Source organism: Gadus morhua, chromosome 3, assembly GCF_902167405.1.
Source record: "Gadus morhua chromosome 3, gadMor3.0, whole genome shotgun sequence".
Lineage (NCBI taxonomy): Eukaryota > Metazoa > Chordata > Actinopteri > Gadiformes > Gadidae > Gadus > Gadus morhua.
This window is the reverse complement of record NC_044050.1, coordinates 18834563-18854150: the sequence shown is the minus strand read 5'-3', so window position 1 is coordinate 18854150 and position 19588 is coordinate 18834563. Positions and strand designations below refer to the sequence as shown.

The following is a 19588-nucleotide window of genomic DNA, read 5'->3' as shown; positions in this document are numbered from 1 at the left end:
ATAAGTGAAACACTGAGCTTTCACAAGGTACTCCACACGTGAGTCAATCTAATCCTGTCAGCAAATGTTCTCATGAAGAAGTGCTTTCTGATGGATTGATAGAAAGTACAAAGAAAAGCCAAAAGTCTATTTGTCAGCGGGACAAATGTGTTTGCGGTTTCTGCAAAGAGTTTTTCCTTAATGGGATTCAATTTCATATTTTTTTTTTAGGTTTGCACATGCTTTGAAAATTGCTCCACCGCTAACAAATGCCATTGATCGAGGATTATAATTGAAAACTCTTCATCAATGGGGACAATATGTTGGGAGCAGTCTCCCCAGTAACCTTGAACAGATGATGAAGTGCAATCATCTGCTGAATAGAAAGCGGGGTCTAATTACAGCGAGCCAGATGTTGGAGACTGAAGACAGTACCCTCATTGTTTACTGTTAGCCCATGCTACCAGGTGCAAAACAAACCTCACATGTGGATGGCAAACCTCATGCTCCTTAAAGTTGGATTTTCCAATCTATTGATTGAAGCAAGGCCTTTCATGAATCTATAATGACATCGGATCACTGGGGAATTGCATCCAAAATTAATGAAGGCGGAAAACCAAACGCTGAATTCAAGTAGCGGCCCTGTGAATGACGGACTTGTATGGCTAATTGGACGCTGCAGAAGCCTTGATCATGATGGACACGGGCGCCGACAGAAGAATGCTTGTTTGAACCCCATGTTGATGCCGATGCTAACTACGTTATGTAATTTCCCATTATTTGCTGGATAAAAGTTCACGTTGTCAAGAGGTAGCGGCGTGGAAGAAACACTAAAGATGCAAATATATTGACTGGGCTAACCTTTGAGCATAATTAATTTTGACTGTAAAACGTTGTCGGAGACAGTGCTATTTACAGCCTTTCTAGGAATATCTGCTACACAAGGGGTTGCTCTGCAGGAGGCATCGAGGGGAGGGAGAGAGGTTTCAGTGGCACTGTAAATAGAGGAGGGGAAGCGGGGCCTCTAAACATGTTGAAGACCCTCCGCCTAACTAGAGGTGCAACACGTCCGCGGGTATGCTGTAAAGCGTCACTTAGGGGGCCGTGCTTCTTCAGCGGGGGGCTGGGCAGAGCGGCACAGCCAGATGATGAAAGCCCTTATTCATAGGGAGTGACAACAAATAGATCCAGTCTAAGGCTACGGCTCTCTGAAGCCGCCCCTGTGAGGAACGGGAGGGGACCAAACAATTTTGAATGCCGGTATCCCCTATGACCCAGTCTACCGTGACAGATGCAGACATCTAAGGAGGAGTTATGTGAGCTATGTGTTCACAACAGAGATACGCACAGACAAACCAGGGCCTGCATGCCCAAACCTTTTGATTGCTTGCAGTGAATTCCTGGCGTGAGACAATGCTTTTTATGCGACCCCATGGTCGGGTTTTCCCTTTCTCCAGGGGATTTATGGCTTTATCCGTGATCAGAAGACAAATATTGCGATGACAAACTCTGTATTGTGTACTGTAACTCCCGGAGCAAAATGCAGAAGGGCAAGCGTTCAAAATGGTTTTCAACAAGGAGGAGGAGTGGCAGAGAGGAGGAGGAGGCAGACAAAAGGAATGTGCTCATCAAAAAAATCTGAGCTCGATGGCACCATCCGCCATGCTAGACCTCCTTCAGGAATGAGACAATGGAAGATTTCTGGAGCTCCCCGCCAAAGAAGACAAAAAGAAAAAAATGCTTTGCAGCACAGAGGTGGCAGACAAGTAAAGCATTGTACCACAGTTTTAAGCATGGCAGCAAATGTAGAAACGTCCTTCTCTCTCCTTTCACATGCAAATCGCAGAACAGACTGTAAGAGTACATTCTGTTAAATGTTTCACGGTACGCTAAAGGCCGAGCTAGAAATAATCTCGATAGTGTTTTTCACACATAAAAGAGAAATAAATAGCAAAAGCAACCAGCCCTGGAATAGAAACTGCCAATACCTTCACAGAGTAAAAAAAAGTTAACTTTCACATCTTTTGTGAAAGTTACACAGCGCTTTTTACAAAGCTATGTGTGTAGTTATATGAGATTTGATACCCTAACACTCCATTCACCATTCCTTTCAACAACTACGTCCACATCGATGCTGGGGCCGGTCTAGATGCAGCTGTCCACGTAGGGGCGGGGCGGGGGGGGGAAACGATCTTTCCATTGACTTTGTTGTATTTGACGCGGGAACAACACAACTGTGACAGGTCCCTCATCAGTTTCCCAACAGTTTTATTAGTCTTTCAATTACCTGGGTGCTGACAGTTCGCGTCCCGTCGGTGGCCTCCACTGTCAGGTTGTAATTTGATTTCTGCTCAGCGTCGAGGGGCCGCGCCACAATCAGCGTTCCGCTGGCCTTGTGCACTTCAAAACGGCTGTCATAATTACCACCTGTGGAGACGTCCGTTTTTTTTTTTTTTTTGGAAAAAAGCACAGTGGAGATGGGTATCGAATTAGTGTTACATCATCACCTGGTGCAATACAAAGGGCAAGGGTAGGGCATACACAGGATAGGAAGGATGGGGAGGGAGGGGGGGCATCTACAGGCATCAACGTATTGGTGTCTGTGGATTTAGGTTTCAGGTTATACTGTTACAAAATGACGACGATATTTACGGATATGGTAAAAATGAGATGTCGTGAACTCTTATGTAAAAGTGTTATGCAAGCTTATATTCTTAAAAAGTAAGTATTGAAATAGCCTTCAGCTCAATCTATACACGTAAAATAATATTTATTAGGACTGTGAACCTTCTAAATGTTACTTACTGAAGGTTGCAGTTTATCAGAAAGAAGATCACCCAGTCATTGATGTGACTATTTATAGCTAAAAGCCGCGATAATACTTGAACGAATTAGTAGTCATCAAAAGAAAGTTTGAAATAAATACATCAAAATAGCCTAGTTTAAAGATTCATACGCTCGGTTAAATAAATGCAAATGCTGTTATGATGGTTATATCACAGGTCTGGTGAGTAACATAAATATGGTGGCACAGCACATTTCACCAACACACAAACACACACACACACACACGGTTGAGAAAGGAGTGGATCACCACAACACAACACAGCCACTAGGAGATCTCAGCAGATACCTTCCGCTGTACAGTTGTGGTCACAAGCCATCTGAAGGATGTAAAACATCCCAGAATCCTCTAGGTCGTCTTGTAAAGAAAATCAAACCATAGAGGAATATTCCAGAATAAAAGAAAGAGAGAAAGGAGAAGAAAGGAGAAACGTGGCAGCGGACACAGAGGAGAAGGAGAAGAGAAGAAACTGTTAGTCAGAAACATAGAGAGGTAAGTAGAGAAGGTTAAGATTCATCCTGAAACCAAGCTCAGCAGCATATTAAGTGTTTGTTGGATCGGTTTCAACGCAACACTCTTCACCGGCACAATTAGCACTCCTTAGCGCATACTCCATTTGCTCAAATCTAGGGGCTAGTTTGCAGTAAATAAAATATCCTAACAGGCTCACACACCCAATTCCGGTGCTTGAATATCATTAGTGCTGCCCTCGAGATGTGCATGCATAAAGAGCTCGCCACACCTACACACACACACACAAAACACGTAAACAACACAATACCTGTGATCTCGAACCACACGTCAACGTCAGAGGACTCGGTGACGATGACGCCGACCATGTGAGAGACGGGGTCGCTCTCCATCACGGAGAAGGAGTAGGGGCTCTCCTCGAAGGCCAGGGGGGCCGCGTCCTCTGAGACCAGCGGCTTGGGGATCCACTCGATGTGGAGGCGGCACGTGGCCGACTTCTGCGGACGCCCGTTGTCCACCGCCTTGATCTGAGGGAGAGACACAGACACACAGGGATATGTTGGAAGTTCTTTATTAGGACTGAGAGAGAGAGAGAGAGAGAGAGAGAGAGAGAGAGAGAGAGAGAGAGAGAGAGAGAGAGAAAGACACAGATAAAGAGAGACACTGAGAGAAGGACAACATCCCACACCAGGACGCACACATTTCAGGTTTTTCAAATATCCGAAATAAACCTGTGTGCGATAATGGCAAGCGAATCCAACTAAAGTCACAGCTTTGGCGGTCATCACTCATCAGGTCCTCATTCCTCAGAATAGTAAAAGCAAAAATAAAAACCGCACTGTCAGGCCTTTGCTCGTCCCCCTAGGCCTGCGTTCGCGTCTCTCGCACACCCTCGCTTATCTAAAACACATTTTCCTGTCAGGGAAACGTCAGCAGATCGGGCTAGAGGTGTAAGGTATCCCCCCCCCCACCCCCCTGCGGTGCACCTGTGAAAGCCAGGCGTGAACCGCGGCCGGCGGCGTGTCTTTGCACGTGTGGCCGTGCGTGTGGGCGTGTCGGGGCTGGCACTCACGGTGAGGATGTCGTACTCTCCGGCTGACGAGAACTTCTTGGAGGAGACGGCGCCCGTCTTGGGCTCGATGAAGAACTTGCCGCGCTCGTCGCCGTCCTCGATGCTGTAGGAGATCTCGGCGTTGGGGCCGGTGTCGCGGTCCAGGGCCACCACCCGGTACACGGGGTCTCGCTTGGTGACCCGCTCCCTATCTGCCCGCTCGCGCTCGGGCAGCTTGATCTTGTAGATCTTCTCCAGGAACTGGGGCCGGTTGTCGTTTTCGTCCAGCACGCGTACGATGACGCGCGCCGTGGTGGACTTGGCCGGCACGCCGTGGTCGCTGATGGTCACCTGGCGGACGGATGGATAGAGAATGTGTTATGGATCCACCCCCAGAGGTGAAATGCAGGTGGGGCTGCAGCAACAGCGAACACTGAATGGTAAATGGACTGCATTTATGTAGCACTTTTCTAACCAGTAGCCAGACAAAGTGCTTTATAATATTGCCTAACAATCACCCATTCATGAACACATTCTCACATCGATAGCGGTGTCATCCATGCCAGCTTGTCGGGAGCAGTTAGGGTAAGGTGTCTTGCTCAGGGAAACCTTGACACTCAGCTAGGAGGGGTTGGGGATCGAACTAGCAACCTTCCCATTACCAGTCAACCCGCTCTACCTCCGGAGCCACACGCTGCCCAGAGGCGCAGATAAAATAAGATCTCTCTCTCTGTCGGTGTGTAAAACAAAGAGCAATAAAATATGTGAAATGAAGAATAGCAGCCAAAAAGTGAGCAACAGAAAAGCATAGGCATCTAAGCCATGGTATGTGGACAGAATATGCACAATGTGGTTAAAGTAAGTTATGAGGTAGTTAAATGAATATAAAAAATGTATATGGGTGATTCCAATGCGTTGTGTGATTATGCAGTCCGTGGTGGTTGGGGGAGTGGGGGGCCGTAGAGATAAATTAAGGAGATAGTGTCAACGTATCTGAGGATTTGCATTTATAAGAGAAGATAATCCTGTGCGACTACAAGCAGCATGAACAATTATTGAACTGAATATATTTATAATGAACAATACCCACCCAGTGAATTGATGATACACTGCAAATACAGCCAGTGTTATCATGTGATAATTGCTTAGGAAACCAAGTTTATGTACACAGAATACATTTTGAAAAAGGTTGAGAATGTGCCACAAGAATTTATGCTTTGCGACATCTTCATGCGATTCAGAGGGTAAAGGTTGAAATTCGGGACTGCTTTTCCATTATTATTAGAAGCGCACAGCTGAGAGAACTTGATGAAACCCCAGCATCGGCTGACCTACACAAACACACACACAAACACACACACACACACACACACACACACACACACACACACACACACACACACACACACACACACACACACACACACACACACACACACATACGCACTACTTTCCCTCCTGCCTCACAGGGGGCACACCGAGGGCCCTGCATCATTTGACTGGAAGAAAGGCGTCAGGTGTGAATTCAAATTTAAACCTGCAAAAAACACAGATCCAGAACAAATGCCAAAGAGCCATTTCAAACCATCTGCTCGGCGCTGGGGAAAACATTTAGCAGTCTTTGACCAGTTACACACCATTTGGTGCCATAGTTTCAATTACGGGAATAATGTGTTTTTGTTGGGGCATTTTTGTTTCCCCCATCAAGATTTGCAGCTGCCTGAGCAGAATTAATTCAATGATGTGAACCAACAGTGGGTCTCTCTGAGTAGGTGACATGTCACTGTTTTTCTGTGTAGTCTGATGTGCATTCCCATTATAACCATCTGTCTCCTCTTTAGCACAACGTGGATTATATTTAAACAATACAATGCATTAATTGCAATCTATTGGTATGAGTATTATTATTTGAATGTGTTGTTGGAAAGTGGGTGTCATGTGGCGTGGTCACCAGTAGAGGCACCACCTGAGCAAGACAGCACATCTGGCTGGTTCTGCTCTGTGGTTAGGTAAATGTTTACATTGTGGTTCATTTTGAGGGCTATTCCTGATTGTTTTTGTTGTGGAGCTTCCCTAGATAGTAATTTGTGAAACGCAAACTCCTAAAAAAAAGCTTAACCTTAAAACTAAATCTGCTGATAGTAGCCCTCTTTTATTGAGGACGTTACACAGATGAAAACACAAGACATTCCAAAATGCAATTAATACAAAGTGTGTTTGTGCAACTGCAAGCAAAAGGGTTTGACAGCTTTGATTCCCCAGCATTTGGCTAATTTTCCTTTTTTTCCAATCGCACAATGCCCTTGTTCTTTCGTTATTCCCCACTCTGTTTCTTTCCTTCTCTTCCCAGGCCTGTCCACTGGACATGCCCTGACATATCCCCCCTTCCTGTTGATTACCCTCCCCCACCTCAGACACCAGGATCACACACACCGCCACTGAAGCAGAACTGGCCAGAGCTTGCCGAGTTTACTTTGCTCCCCCCACTTCCAACACACACACACACACACACACACACACACACACACACACACACACACACACACACACACACACACACACACACACACACTCTGAAACCCACATACACACACTGAAACCCCTAAACACACACTGAAGCACACACCCAAAAACACACACTCAGTGAAACACACGCCCCCGCTACCAACCCCCATCCATCACGTCATTCACGATCCTAAAAGTCTCCTCACCTCCTCCTGGCATCTGGCTCAAACAATGCTGACACAGCCCCCTCTCTAATTGCTCCACATGTTCCACATGGCCAGACCATTTGGGTCCTTCTTTATTTATTAAATTACTCATCCTGAACAACACAGTGTTTGTGCAAAAAATGTCATTATTAACGCTAATTTCACCTTGATTTGCACAGGGTGTGAATTCCACACATGCATGTGCGCATGAGTGTGTAAGTGAGGAGGGGGGGGGGCTTGTGTCGGAATGCGTGGGCCTTCCACCTACAAGGAGATCTGTTCCAATAAAGTGTTTCCTGCTAGATTACCACTAAAAGTTCCCAACACTGCAAACACTTCCAGAGTTTCCATGGATACGAGGCTCCGCTGAAGTTGTGTCCAAATTGTAGCCATGTGTGTCACAAGTAAGCTACTTTTAACCAGCCTTATTAATCACACACTACGAACAAATAAGTGACCCGGACGTTATTCTATTTAATCAAAATAATTTGCCTAAACGGCACAGAAATGCAATGCAAAAATAGCTAAATACTAAAGAGCTCATTTGCGTGCTTTTAAGTGGGTAATGGATGTCCTGAAGCTCATCGCAAGCCTTCATTAACTCCAGCCTTCATTAAGAATTCTGATTCAGGAAACGGTGGGCAAACAACCATGTCATGCTTTGTTCTTCGCTCATATGCACGGGATTCACCAACACGACTCAGGCGTCGACTTCGATGCATTACAGCAGCGTTGGACCACAGGTTGGCATGAATAATTCCTCAGACATAACAAACTGCCAAGAATGTGGGAGGGGTAACCCTTCTCCGGTCTGGGAAATATTTCCCCGTCTGCTCACCATTTGTTAGCCAGTTTGGTCCTTAAACAAACCCTATGAGTTCTGTATAGAGAATTTTTTTCGCTGGGCTTTTGTCGCAACTCCTTAACACTCAATCCTCGGGAACAGGGACGAGTCGACAATAAAATATCATCTTCATCTCGGAGGATGATCTAACGCTCTGTTTCAGGATCCAATTACTGCTCACACTGTACTGATTTAAGAATGAAATGCAGAGGCTGTCTGGAAAAAGGATGCATCAGCATTAATCGCCATCCAATGAACTATAAGTCGCTGCACCATCCAATGAACTTTAAGTCGCTGCACCATAATTAAAAGGCCTTGTATCGGCTCCACTTCATCTCTTCCCCATTGAAGAGGGGAAGAGATCCCAGTGTCTGAACCCACGCTGGCTGGGGGAGCCTACAAAAGAGGGCGAGGTGGGGAAAGGGAGCGGATTTGTGGGGAAGGGGGGTTGGGGGGAGGTATCGAGGGAGATCGGAGCCAGGCTCAATTAAAAATCCACATGTTAAGACCGTGGCCCCCGTGGTTGATAGCACCTTCCTGCCCCGGCTTGTTCCGCGGCCAGACACGGAAGAGTGGGGAAGTACAAAGGCACGTTCACCGGGATCTCTCCCCCTGCCCCACCTCCTCCAACTGTCTCCGGATATCAGATTAACTTGATAAGTAAATAAATACCCCCCCCACACACACACACACACACACACACACACACCCTCCACAGTACAACTAGACTTATCCGGCACTGAGTCAACAACAGTGGCTGAAAGTTAGGTCTGCATTCTTCGTGTGTGTTGAAGTTGTGGGCTGTGGCGGCCGACCTTGAGGATGGTATTAAGACCTGGCGCTCCGCGCTTTTTAGCCAAACAAGACGGGCTGTCTCCTGTTTTTTATTATAGAGTGGGAGGCCAGACTAAACAGTGCACTTACCTCAAGAATGTGTTCATCCTGCTGCTCCCGGTCCAGCTTCCTTGAAGTAGTCGTCACCAGACCTGTTGAAACAAAAACAAACAAAGAAAATCATTGATCACGCGTTTAGCATTTCATCATCTTCTTTTTCTTCATCTTCATATTTAATCTGGCTAATTAAAAGGGTGCAGTCGTGAAAGACATTTTCAACAATGCAATTAATGGAGGTGAAGAAAAGTTAACTGCTCGTCTAATTAAGTCACGAGCACATTGCGTGCTCTGCCTCCCCAGTGCCATTTAGAGGCCGCTATAACCAGTAATTGTAATTTTTCCTCAAAGAAATCAAATTACAAAAAAAACAAAAAAAAAAACACTGGTTCCTCATTCCCACCGTGCCTACAAGCGTGCTCTGGGTCATACTATGTAAACCGTGTAAGTTACTACGGAGAGACCTTTAGAAGCAGACAAGATGACCTGCCGGAGCCTCATGATGGCCGACCTGTGTCCCGGTGGGCCCTCCTCTAAGTTTGATCGACCTACAGGCCCAGACAGCCTCCCGCCAGGGAGCCTTGTCTCCTGTGTGTGAAATATCACAGAGGTCCACCAACCGGGGTCAGGGAGAGGGGGGTTTAATGGGGCAAACAGCCGCATGGGGCTCCTGCGCTCATCCCCTCCTGCTTCCTGAAGCTCACCAGAGGTGCTGAAGCTGATCAGCGCTCTGCTTTGATGGCTTTCCCCAAGCTGAATCAATGCGAAAACACACCCACGAGGCCCGGATGCTAACCTCTATTGTTGAATCTCTGCCCTTTCCGGCCAAAAAGCTAACCTCGGATGTACACCATGACAAGTGGTCAAATAATTGATCGCTGATAGTTTTGCTCTGGGATAAATACAACCATTATTCAAAATGAGACGGAGGGTCTGCACTGGAGAGCAGGAAACAACAACGACAGTGGCACAGGAAGTGATGCTGTGTTTCACAACACAGATATCGGACAGGGTTATGATGGCAAGCAGAGACAAAACGGCGCCTTCAACAAACACTTGAATTGCACAAGTGTGCTCTCTGCTGAGGGCCTGGAAAAGAAAGGCAACATGATGAGAAAATGCAAAAAAATCCCAGTGGGTGGCCGAGGCATCATTTGACCATTGGCGACGGTTAGAAGACACCACCCAACGCTGGCACCATCAAGGTCATTTTGTATGGAAGTTGCAGTGAAACTGAAGGCAGTTTTTCCATTTCGCTCTGTGATCCGAGTCACAGTAACATGCCAGAGCCAATCGACTCAGCGTTGAGTTTAGATAAATCATTTGTATTTTTGTCAGGCACACTGGAGTGTTTACAAGCAGTGAGAGGGGTGTATTGTAGCGCCAAACAGTTGGAACTCCGTTCAATAGAGCCCGGGCCAAAGCAAAAAATAAAACAGACGAGACTTGAGTTCTATGCTAATCTGATTCAACCGAACCGACTCGACTCAACTGAACAAACAGGCAAAAGAAAATAAAGGCAACTGCTACATGGCTACATTATAAGCAGCATTGTGTCCTCACTCCCTGTGTAATTGCAGCCTTGCAGGGACGTTTAGTATAGGGTCCACGTGCCAAATACAGCCACAGTAGAGCCGTCTGCCTGCCACACTGCGCCTGATTAGCATAAAGCAAAGGATTTCCGAAGCCCAAAACCATCAATGGCACATATGCCTGGAACCAGAATAGCAAGCCACAACGATCTGCTCTTGAAATAGTCCTCTCCATACAAAGCAAATGAGCCAATGGGGTCTCATTCTTGCTGCTTTTCTCTCCCTTTCCTTTAGCTGCCTATGGAACATGATCAAGAGTAACAGCGTAAGGTACGTTTGTACTGTACACTTCTCTTCTAGAACAAATTATGTGACAAAAAGCCAGTGATATGGCTGAAAGTAGTTTTTTTTATGTTTCACATACTTATTAATCCCTTTCCAAAGCATAAGAGACTTATAACACTGTCTGTCTGCTAATACATTTACTCCTAAATAACCCCTTTGACGTGTCCTTTAGAAAAGTGCATTTCCCTACTTGAAATAGCCTTTGTGTGCCGTTTTTGCTGCAGCTAATGTTGCATACTTCTCCAGCTCTACCTCAAAGTTCAAGAAGAAAAAAACACAGAATCGGTTGGTAGCGCCAAGGCTCACCAAGAAGCCTGCAGTTCCAACCCACAACCCTTAGCTCGACACACACACACATGGACACACACAAAGACACACAGGCGAAAAACGTTCCCGTCCTGAGGCGTGGGCTGAGCTGGCCCGACAGTAATTATACCCGCTCTGTTTTGAGAGGGGGAGAAAAACAACAGTGAACGAGCAGTGGCGCGTCCTTCATCTGGAACCGCCGCTCCAAAATGGATGCCTAGGGGAGTCCAGAGCGCTTGCTAGGCCGGCTGGAACCCGGGCATTACCACCGTGATTAGCAGTCTTGAGAGTGACACGCAGATTTACGCACTACACGCATTTAGCCGTGGGTCCAGACAATGGGAGAGAGGGAGGGGGTGGAGGGTGGGAGGAGGGGGGGTGTAGCTGGCTGCTTTGGCGGCAAAGGCTTTTCTTCACCACCATAGCGCCTCGAGACATTTACCCACCGCTGCTTAATGCTTGTTTGTTTTTGTTGTTGTTGTTGTTGTGTTTGCTGCTCCGTTGAGTACACTCTTTTATGGGAAGGGAAATAAATCATAAAAAACATTTCATCGTTTTTTCTGTGTCTCATGCTGAGCACACACATTAATATTTTTATAACAAGGTGATTACGACCAGACTAATATTTTGTCAACAAGTTTTCCTCTTCCAGTCTGCAGTCGTAGAATAGATTGCTTTGAAAAATGCCAAATTCGTACGGCCTAGCGAGGCTTCAACATTCTTCCGAGGCTTCAAGCTGTTTGGACGGCCGCTTAGCTCGGCAGTCGGGGGAAGGCGCTGGTACATTTCACACAGGAGCTTGTTTGTTCCCTCTGTCATAATGGAATCTCAGCAAGGTTGCTAAGTGAGAGCCGCTGATGGTCCTCTGACCATGAGATATTCACTGGGAGGGAAAGGCAATACTTCTCACACCGAAAAAGCTCTGGAGACCCAGAAAAGTCATTTTCGGTCACACTTGAATTAAACAGCCTTTCTCCGTGGCGTGTATTGATTTTAACAGAATCTGAGTTGAACAGATTCTGTACACTGTGGGGTTTTTTTCTAACCCAAGAGCTAAGTTGACAATAAATTGAAAGCCATCTGGCATAACATGTTTCTTTTTAATGAAAACCTTTCTGAAGAACTTCAGAAAGTCTGTACACTTTACACCAGCGTGCTCCAACGGGGTAGGCTAATAGAATGTCGCTGCGAAAAAGCACCAGGCCAATCAAGAACCAAAATCAAAAGATGTAAGCATATCGGTAAGAATTTGAATAATCATAAATGTAATTTGCTTGACAGCACCTGTAATTACGTTCATCAGCAGCCTATCTATCTGTGACTGATTGGGCTTTCCAATAGTACTGAGGTCTTGGTGTGCACAGAGATGGATAATTGGAAGCCTTGGGACTGTGAGGCAGACCAGCTCATGCATGATAGCTCCTAGTATTCCTTCTGACAAATTTCATTATTGATAATATGTGCTTGTGAACTCAGCTCTTCAAGGGAAGTGTAAGTAAGAAAAGTTGTTGTTTGAGTGTTTGTGTGTTGTCCAATGCATGTTGTACAATTAGATTTATTTTGCATGTTTTCATCGTTGAAATGTTTATTATGCAATTGATGGATAGATGTGTAAATGTCAAAGCTATTCTATACTAGGGGTGTGAAACTCTCATGTAGGTGAAGTAAGCTTATTTATGTAGCTTTTACTTGTAGTTACAGCCCAAAAAGGAATTTACTGGACCACCGAAAAAGACCTTGAGAAGACCATCCTGTTTTTCTTCGATTTGACCGTATAATTTGGTGTCATATGTGCATAAAAGGCACAGCTATAAAAAAATCTGAATTTAACTCCATTCCATTTATGAAAGATTTCCACATAAAAAATAATTGTCTATACCTGACAGTGAGTTTGAGGAGACGGTGCAATGAAAATAATTTACAACCGCAAATGATAAAATAAAGGAAACGAAAAACACGAGCCAACTTCCATTGTACCAGCCCAACCAATCAAAACTAACTCTATTCGATTCCCTGTCCCCCACATCTCCCACCCCCCTTTTTTCTAAGTTGCCGTGTCAGCAACAAGGCTTAAAGTACAGCCCCTCAATCACTGCAAACACACTGTGGAAAAGACTTTGAGGGTTGCGGCAAATGCATTAAAGACACAATCTGGCTGAGAGTGGAACATAAGAAGATTCTTCTTCAAGCCAGAATAGGTGAACGCATTGTATCTGCCAAGCCTTTCAGAAAAAGCCTAGATAATTATATTTATATTTCATACACATGTGGATGTGTAATAAGCTCACCGCAATAGACTTATATTGTTATTTAATACATGACCAGAGGCTTTGATAGACACTTAAACACCCCCGAAACCACTGACTGCAACATGTTCTCCCTTCCCACACGCTGATATATGGCTTCAGCTGTTTCTTAGTGGTCAGTCCTTATGAAAAACAAGTGTAGGGTAGGAAAGGGAACAGGTGGGCTCGGTAAATAGTCAAGTAAATGAGTCAGTCATGTTTCTGTTAGTCCATTCTGCTGCCACGGCAGTAGCCTGCATAAGCCATGTGGTAAAGAGCAGTGGACAGAAAAGGTTGCTTTCACATCCTCCTTCCATAACCTTTGAAATGGCTTCCAATTGTCTTGCTTCAAAATCACAGGAAATGGCAGGAAGTTGTTGGAGGTAGTATCCATTTCCTATTTGGCTACCATTGCTTTTGGTTGGATCACCTCAACACTGCTCCGCTTGTGTGTGTGTGAGAGTATGTGCTTTTCCTTTTTTTTTAAGCACAGGGAAGGCGTTGCTGTAAGCCGAGAGTCGCACCACAACTGCGGTTGTATTGTGGTTCCAAACCATTAAAATGTCCCACTCTTTAACCAGCCAGGTGTCCGTTCAACTGTGCAGATTAAAACCACGTATGAAAGCCGGCTGAGGTAGCCTGGCTGTACATGGCCTTACCTGCGATATTTATTTCCACTCGAACACAATGAGATGCTGGCCTCGGGCCCAATAGGAAGTGAATATGGTACACATTACTCAATAGGCCCGGTAAAAAACTTCCCAGAGGTTTCTTTATCTTTTATATTCATCTAAAGTTCGATGGAATCCACCACCAAAGGGCAAATAGCACAATCAGGTAAAGATGGCTCGATCTTAAAAAGGCCACGCTGTTGTCAGCTGAAAGAGGAGGGGGAGGGACCCTCAAATTAATGTGGAAGGGGTTGTTTTGTAAAGGTTGCATGTGCCCACACCACAGCTCTTTCTTTTCATTCTAATTCCTTTTTCTCCCATCCCAGAGGAAAGAAAAGAGTTAGCATGCAAGAGCTTATTATGTTTAACTGCCACCACCTGACATATAAATACACGGAAAACCCCTATCAATGGTGCTACAGATAATGTTGTTCAATCTCCTGAACGGCCGAACAGCGTAAAAGTAATTAACTACCAAGAGAACGCCATTAACCAGATAACGAAAAAAAAATGCTCACCCTCTTTAAAACCAGGTAGCCGTTTCGAAAGCGACCAGGCAAAACTACCCGAGAGTCAAGTCAAGCCTTTCAAGAGCGGATATATTGTCTGTGCACCGAAGTACGGAGAATACCAAATCACGTACGTTAATTAATCAATTAATCTTCCCTCACAGACACATAATACATGGGGATATGCACACAGATCCTCATTACCAGTGCACAGAAGGGAATCTCTACATGATCTTTGAGTAGCAGATCCTGCTAAATGCAAAAACAGAAACGGGAGAGATTAGCTCACAGGCACTGGGCATGGGTCTTTTTTTTTTGGAGAGAGCGAGGACGAACAGTCTGGCTTACACTCTAATGAAAAATCAACGCCAGAGAACAACGGACCAGCAGAGGGACTTGTTTACTCTGCAGATATAAAGAAACACTGTAAGCCTCTAAGCTCTCCATGCTGGGCTTTGTGGAGCCAATACAGGGACGAGCGGCAAAAGAATATGCTACACGTAGTCGACCCGAAGCATTAAGGTAAAGCCATCATCTGTATTTAAAGCTCGATATGCTGTTGGGCATAATGCTTAAGGACACAGACCATGAGAGAATCTGATCGTGTTTGCCTGAAACACAAGCCTATAGAGAGTTTGCCAACTGCACAATTCTGTGAAACCCACACACAAAACATAGGCCTCAACTTATTTTCCTTTCTCCCGCCCCTTTGTGGGGCTTTGTAGAGACGCCAAGACAGAGCCTATGCTTCCAATGCCATTTTGGAACATGTAATTACCGAGGCTAGCATGTTGTAAATTTAAAACATTTTCTAAAACCTGTAATATGCGGTGGGCATGTCATATTAAGTTGATAACGTGTGCAGATATCAAAGTTATTTTAATCCCTCTTAATGGGCCAGACAGGAAAAAATAAAAGTTAACGTGTAATCTTTCCTGGAGGCACTTACGCTACACGCTAACTAAATCTAGCGACCCCAAAAACACTACCGCCGACTCCGTAGCATGCTTGGCTTTTTCCTGAACCACCGGCCGTCTTCTTCATGCTCGGCTGCCTGTTGATTCTCTCCCTTTCTCGTTTTGTATGGCTTCTTTCCGCATCATCGTATATACCTCCCTTGCAGCCTCTCCCCTCCCCCTAAATCGTACAAAACAAAGCTTTGAGCAACGCCACTGTGATTTAGGAAAGGTTGTTTTCTTGTCTAAACCACTCTCTATTGAAGGCAACAAAGGAGGCTCTGGCGTCCAGCTGATAAAAGTTTTAGCATGCTTTGATATGCATGAATGTCCCACATGACTCACTGTCCTCCTCTCCCCACAACCACTATTTGCAGAACACTCGGCTGACACTGTAAAGAGTGCAGGGAGACACACTGCTGTGATGTTGACAGGCTGTGTCCTCAGTGGACTCTTCTGGGTACAGCTTGGAGTTGGGAAAAAGGAAATATCAAGTGAAGTTGGTTGGATCGGGATAATATAATATATATATATATATATATATATATATATATATATATATATATATATATATATATATATATATATATATGAACGTCTGTTCAGGGTTTGCTGCCAAACCATCTACGTTTAGAGCAACAAAGTAGAAAGAAAGGAAATAAATGAGGATTAAACAGACGGGGTATAATGGCAGATGCAAGCTTAAAAAAATGAATAAGGCAGTTTGGCCCAACTAAGAAAAACAAACTGTTTCCTCACTCCGTTACTCAGTATTTCAAGTGAATAATTGGGCCTTCTATTTGTGGGATTAAAGGAATATCTTTGGGTTCATGCCATAACTGAATTCATTGGCTTTGATCGATGGAAGAGTTGATACCACCTCTGCTCTTTAAGGGGTCTTTAAGACTCTGTACAATCTCATTAAGAGCTAAATTCTGCATTGATATGTACACCATTTCCCTTGAATGTATGCAAAAGTATACTATTACAAAAGATAGATATATTTCATCAGTACAGCTACCAGAGACAGAACGATTTACTGAATGACGATCCCCAAACCCCCCTTCTCCAGAATTCAGTCAGCAATAGTCGTTATTAGTCGTGGATGCATGTGAAACACTAAATATAGGCCTGCATATATTTGCCCTCTTTAAGCGTAAACTAATAAGAGTTAAATGAGAGTGCTACACCCACATTTTTCCATTCATTGTAATTCCTTGCCTTCCGTCTCCTGGGAAGGAGCCAGGACTACACCGGGAGCTATTCAAAAGCATGCTACATGGGGAATCCTTATTTGGTCACAAAATTCTCATTGGTTTCGCCCTACAAAAATAACCTCAGTTTGTTGATGTGAATGCCTCAGAGTTCGGACCACACAAGTCTATCAGGATAAATCTGAGCCACGGTTCAACTCGTTGTTCGTTTTAACTTCAGATCGCTTGCATTCAAAAAATATTTTACTGTACTGTAGCTACAAGTGTACAAGTTAGACAATTCAATCATTTCTGTTGGCACCGCTGTCAAAAAGAATGCAGCCCATTTCAGAACATTTACAAAAATAGAAAATAGTTTTAATCACAAAATGAGTTCCCTCCAACTAACTGAAATCAAATGGGATCATTGTTTTATGCAATAGGGCAATGGATTATAACCCCCCCCAACCTTCCCCCATTACAAATAACACTGAACTTTATACCCACACATATGCTCTGTTTTGTTTGCTTTGTTAGCGCTTTGTATGTTGTGCTATGCCAGCCCCTGCTGATAATAATTGATTTTGAAGGCCCTGGCATGTGTTTAGTGAAATATAAGCCAAAAGCAGGAAGTAGGAATGGTTGGAGGGGGGCTACCCCAGGCAGGGCAGGTGTGGTTCTCTTCTTTCTGTACCGTAAACATAACCTAGAAAAAGAACAAAGCCGTACTGCCTCGCCCCCTTTGGCTTTTCTTCATCTCCCCTTTGCTAGCATACAGCTCATAAAAGCTGCCGTTGAAAAGCGATGAGTAATTTACTGGATTCTGAAGTAACTTTTTTTAAATAATATAAAACACCTGTTCGAGAGCATATATTGCCTTGTTGAGTAATGAAAACGTATCACTGTAAGCTGTATTTGATGGTTTGATGAAGTGCACAATGGGAACATCCCAATGAATGCGCACTTTGGTCAACTTGAGTTGTTTTTTCGGTGCGGGCTCTGTGGACGACAATTGCACCTTTGTTGGCTCTTAAACAGGCCATAATCTCCCAACACAAAGAAATAACCTCTGCGGAAACCTCTCTTGTTTGCAATTTCTGTCCTGCTTTTGCTTCTCTGGGAGCCTCAAGAGAGAGAGGGAGAGGAGGGAGGCCTATGAAATATTAACACTCCCTCGTTTTCCAGAAGCCCATATGTTAACACGGCATTGTGTGTTGCAGAGGGAGAAGCCCCCCCGGCCAGCCTGGACCGAGGGTTCGAAGCTCATATGTTTACACTGACGTCCCTTCTACACACCATTTGTTTTAAAGACCGACTGATGCTCAGCCATGCCCGGCCTGGAACCCAGGTGGGTATACTTGTTGAGCTTTGGACCATGTTTTCCAGTAGAGTATTTACCGTACCTAATGAGCAGCCTTAGTGATAAAAAAATAAAGTGTTTAATTGTCATTATTATTGATGATGGCGCCATATATACGAGGCAATATTACGATTGGCATCGCAGCGTCAGCTTATCCCGCAATCCAGGGTGACCTTTGCCTTTAAGTGGCCGCCATCTTTACCTGTTCTGCCGTTTATGTTGAAGAAGCCCTGGGGGTTGCCACTGGTGATCCGGTAGGACAGCTTGTCACTGGCCTTGGCGTCAGGGTCGACGGCCTCTATCTGGATGATGGACACGTCCTTGGGGGAGTTCTCCATCACCGAGGGGTAGTAGACCGGCTCCGAGGTCTGCGGCGCGTTGTCGTTGACGTCCTGCACCTCGATGTAGACCTCCACGAAGGTGGACAGCGACACCACGCCGCGGTCCGAGGCGTAGACCGTCAGCCAGTAATGGGCGGTGGTCTCGTGGTCCAGCAGCTCCTGTGTTCGGATGATGCCTGTGTGGCGAGAAGAAGGGGATATGGTTTGAACTCTGAAACCTCTTATGGCAATAAATGTTAACAGACAAAGCCATTAGGTATGGCGTGGCAACCTATCGCCACTTCCTGCTCTATCTAGGCAATCTGTTGAGTGTATCAATAAAGACGAACAACATGGAACATGACATGGTGCAATCATTCCACTTTCAAAGAGCTCTAGCATTTGCATTCCAAAAACGCCTTTCAAAATCGTTTTGGTGTTGGGTTTGTGTGTGTGTGTGTGTGTGTGTGTGTGTGTGTGTGTGTGTGTGTGTGTGTGTGTGTGTGTGTGTGTGTGTGTGTGTGTGTGTGTGTGTGTGTGTGTCTGTGTGTTTTACTGCCATGTGGGGGCTGCAGTCTCAGCTGAGCACACATTAGGGCTTACAGAGGCAGGTGATGAGATGTGAGGTTGCTTGAAAGCGTTTGACAGGAAATGTGAAGAAGCCAGGTATAAGATAAGGACATTAGGATATTAACGAGACACGTACTGCCAACACGATTGGCAATACAAACAGAAAAGGCTAAATTAACCCCACAGATATTTCAAAGATAGGCCTCATCAATCTTACTAGTACAGTTGCATCTAGTTAAGAAGTGTTGGTCGCTCTTGGCTTTACAAATTAAAATATGTGTATGTTTATACTATTATGGTATGGTCTAACACAATCAACAATAGATATGTGCTACAAAGAAACCACACTTTAATATACTACTAACATAAGCCATCTAATCGGCACACAATAAGTTGAACGGTGCAGAAGCCTGACCGACATGACAGCCTTCTAACAACGTGCATATGTTGTGCCTCAGTGCGCACAGATGGGGAAAAAAATGCCAGTTTGGGAAAATACTGTTGTTTCTTGACTCCATAAGGGTTTGCAGTGCACCCATGTTTGCATCCGTCAAAGAAATAGAGCAAAGTAAGTTATACCAGAAACATACTCAAGGGTAGCAGCTTGCTTCTCAACTTAAAATCGGGCAATAATGTTGTACCATTCCGAAAGAAGTAAAATCTAACTTTTGCTTACAGGCTTTATCATTATCGCAATTATACATTGCATGTGTTTGTTAGCATAACGAATTTATTGCCGCCATTCATTA

General features: G+C 44.8%; 1 protein-coding gene and 1 long non-coding RNA gene across 9 annotated transcripts in view; one reads left to right on the top strand and one right to left on the bottom strand.

The window, feature by feature from the left end:
- Positions 1 to 19588, bottom strand: part of fat1a (FAT atypical cadherin 1a) — a 74892-nt gene that overhangs the window by 35909 nt on the left and 19395 nt on the right. For 6 of the 8 annotated variants that reach the window (XR_003976062.1, XR_003976063.1, XM_030350909.1 and 3 more), the window contains exons 3-8: positions 18152 to 18466; positions 8826 to 8887; positions 4368 to 4697; positions 3606 to 3822; positions 3113 to 3181; positions 2267 to 2406 (exon numbers count right to left, since the gene is read on the bottom strand). Coding sequence is in view for 6 of the 8 variants with exons in the window: in XM_030350909.1 (XP_030206769.1) it covers positions 2267 to 2406; positions 3113 to 3181; positions 3606 to 3822; positions 4368 to 4697; positions 8826 to 8887; positions 18152 to 18466 (1133 nt within the window). In the remaining 2 variants the exon portion in view is untranslated. The remainder of the gene's footprint in view (positions 1 to 2266; positions 2407 to 3112; positions 3182 to 3605; positions 3823 to 4367; positions 4698 to 8825; positions 8888 to 18151; positions 18467 to 19588) is intronic. The other 2 variants (XM_030350914.1, XM_030350915.1) reach the window with 1 other exon arrangement.
- Positions 14440 to 18313, top strand: LOC115539976 (uncharacterized). The gene is made up of 3 exons (XR_003976064.1): positions 14440 to 14962; positions 17810 to 17937; positions 18175 to 18313. It is a non-coding gene; the product is annotated as an uncharacterized LOC115539976 (long non-coding RNA).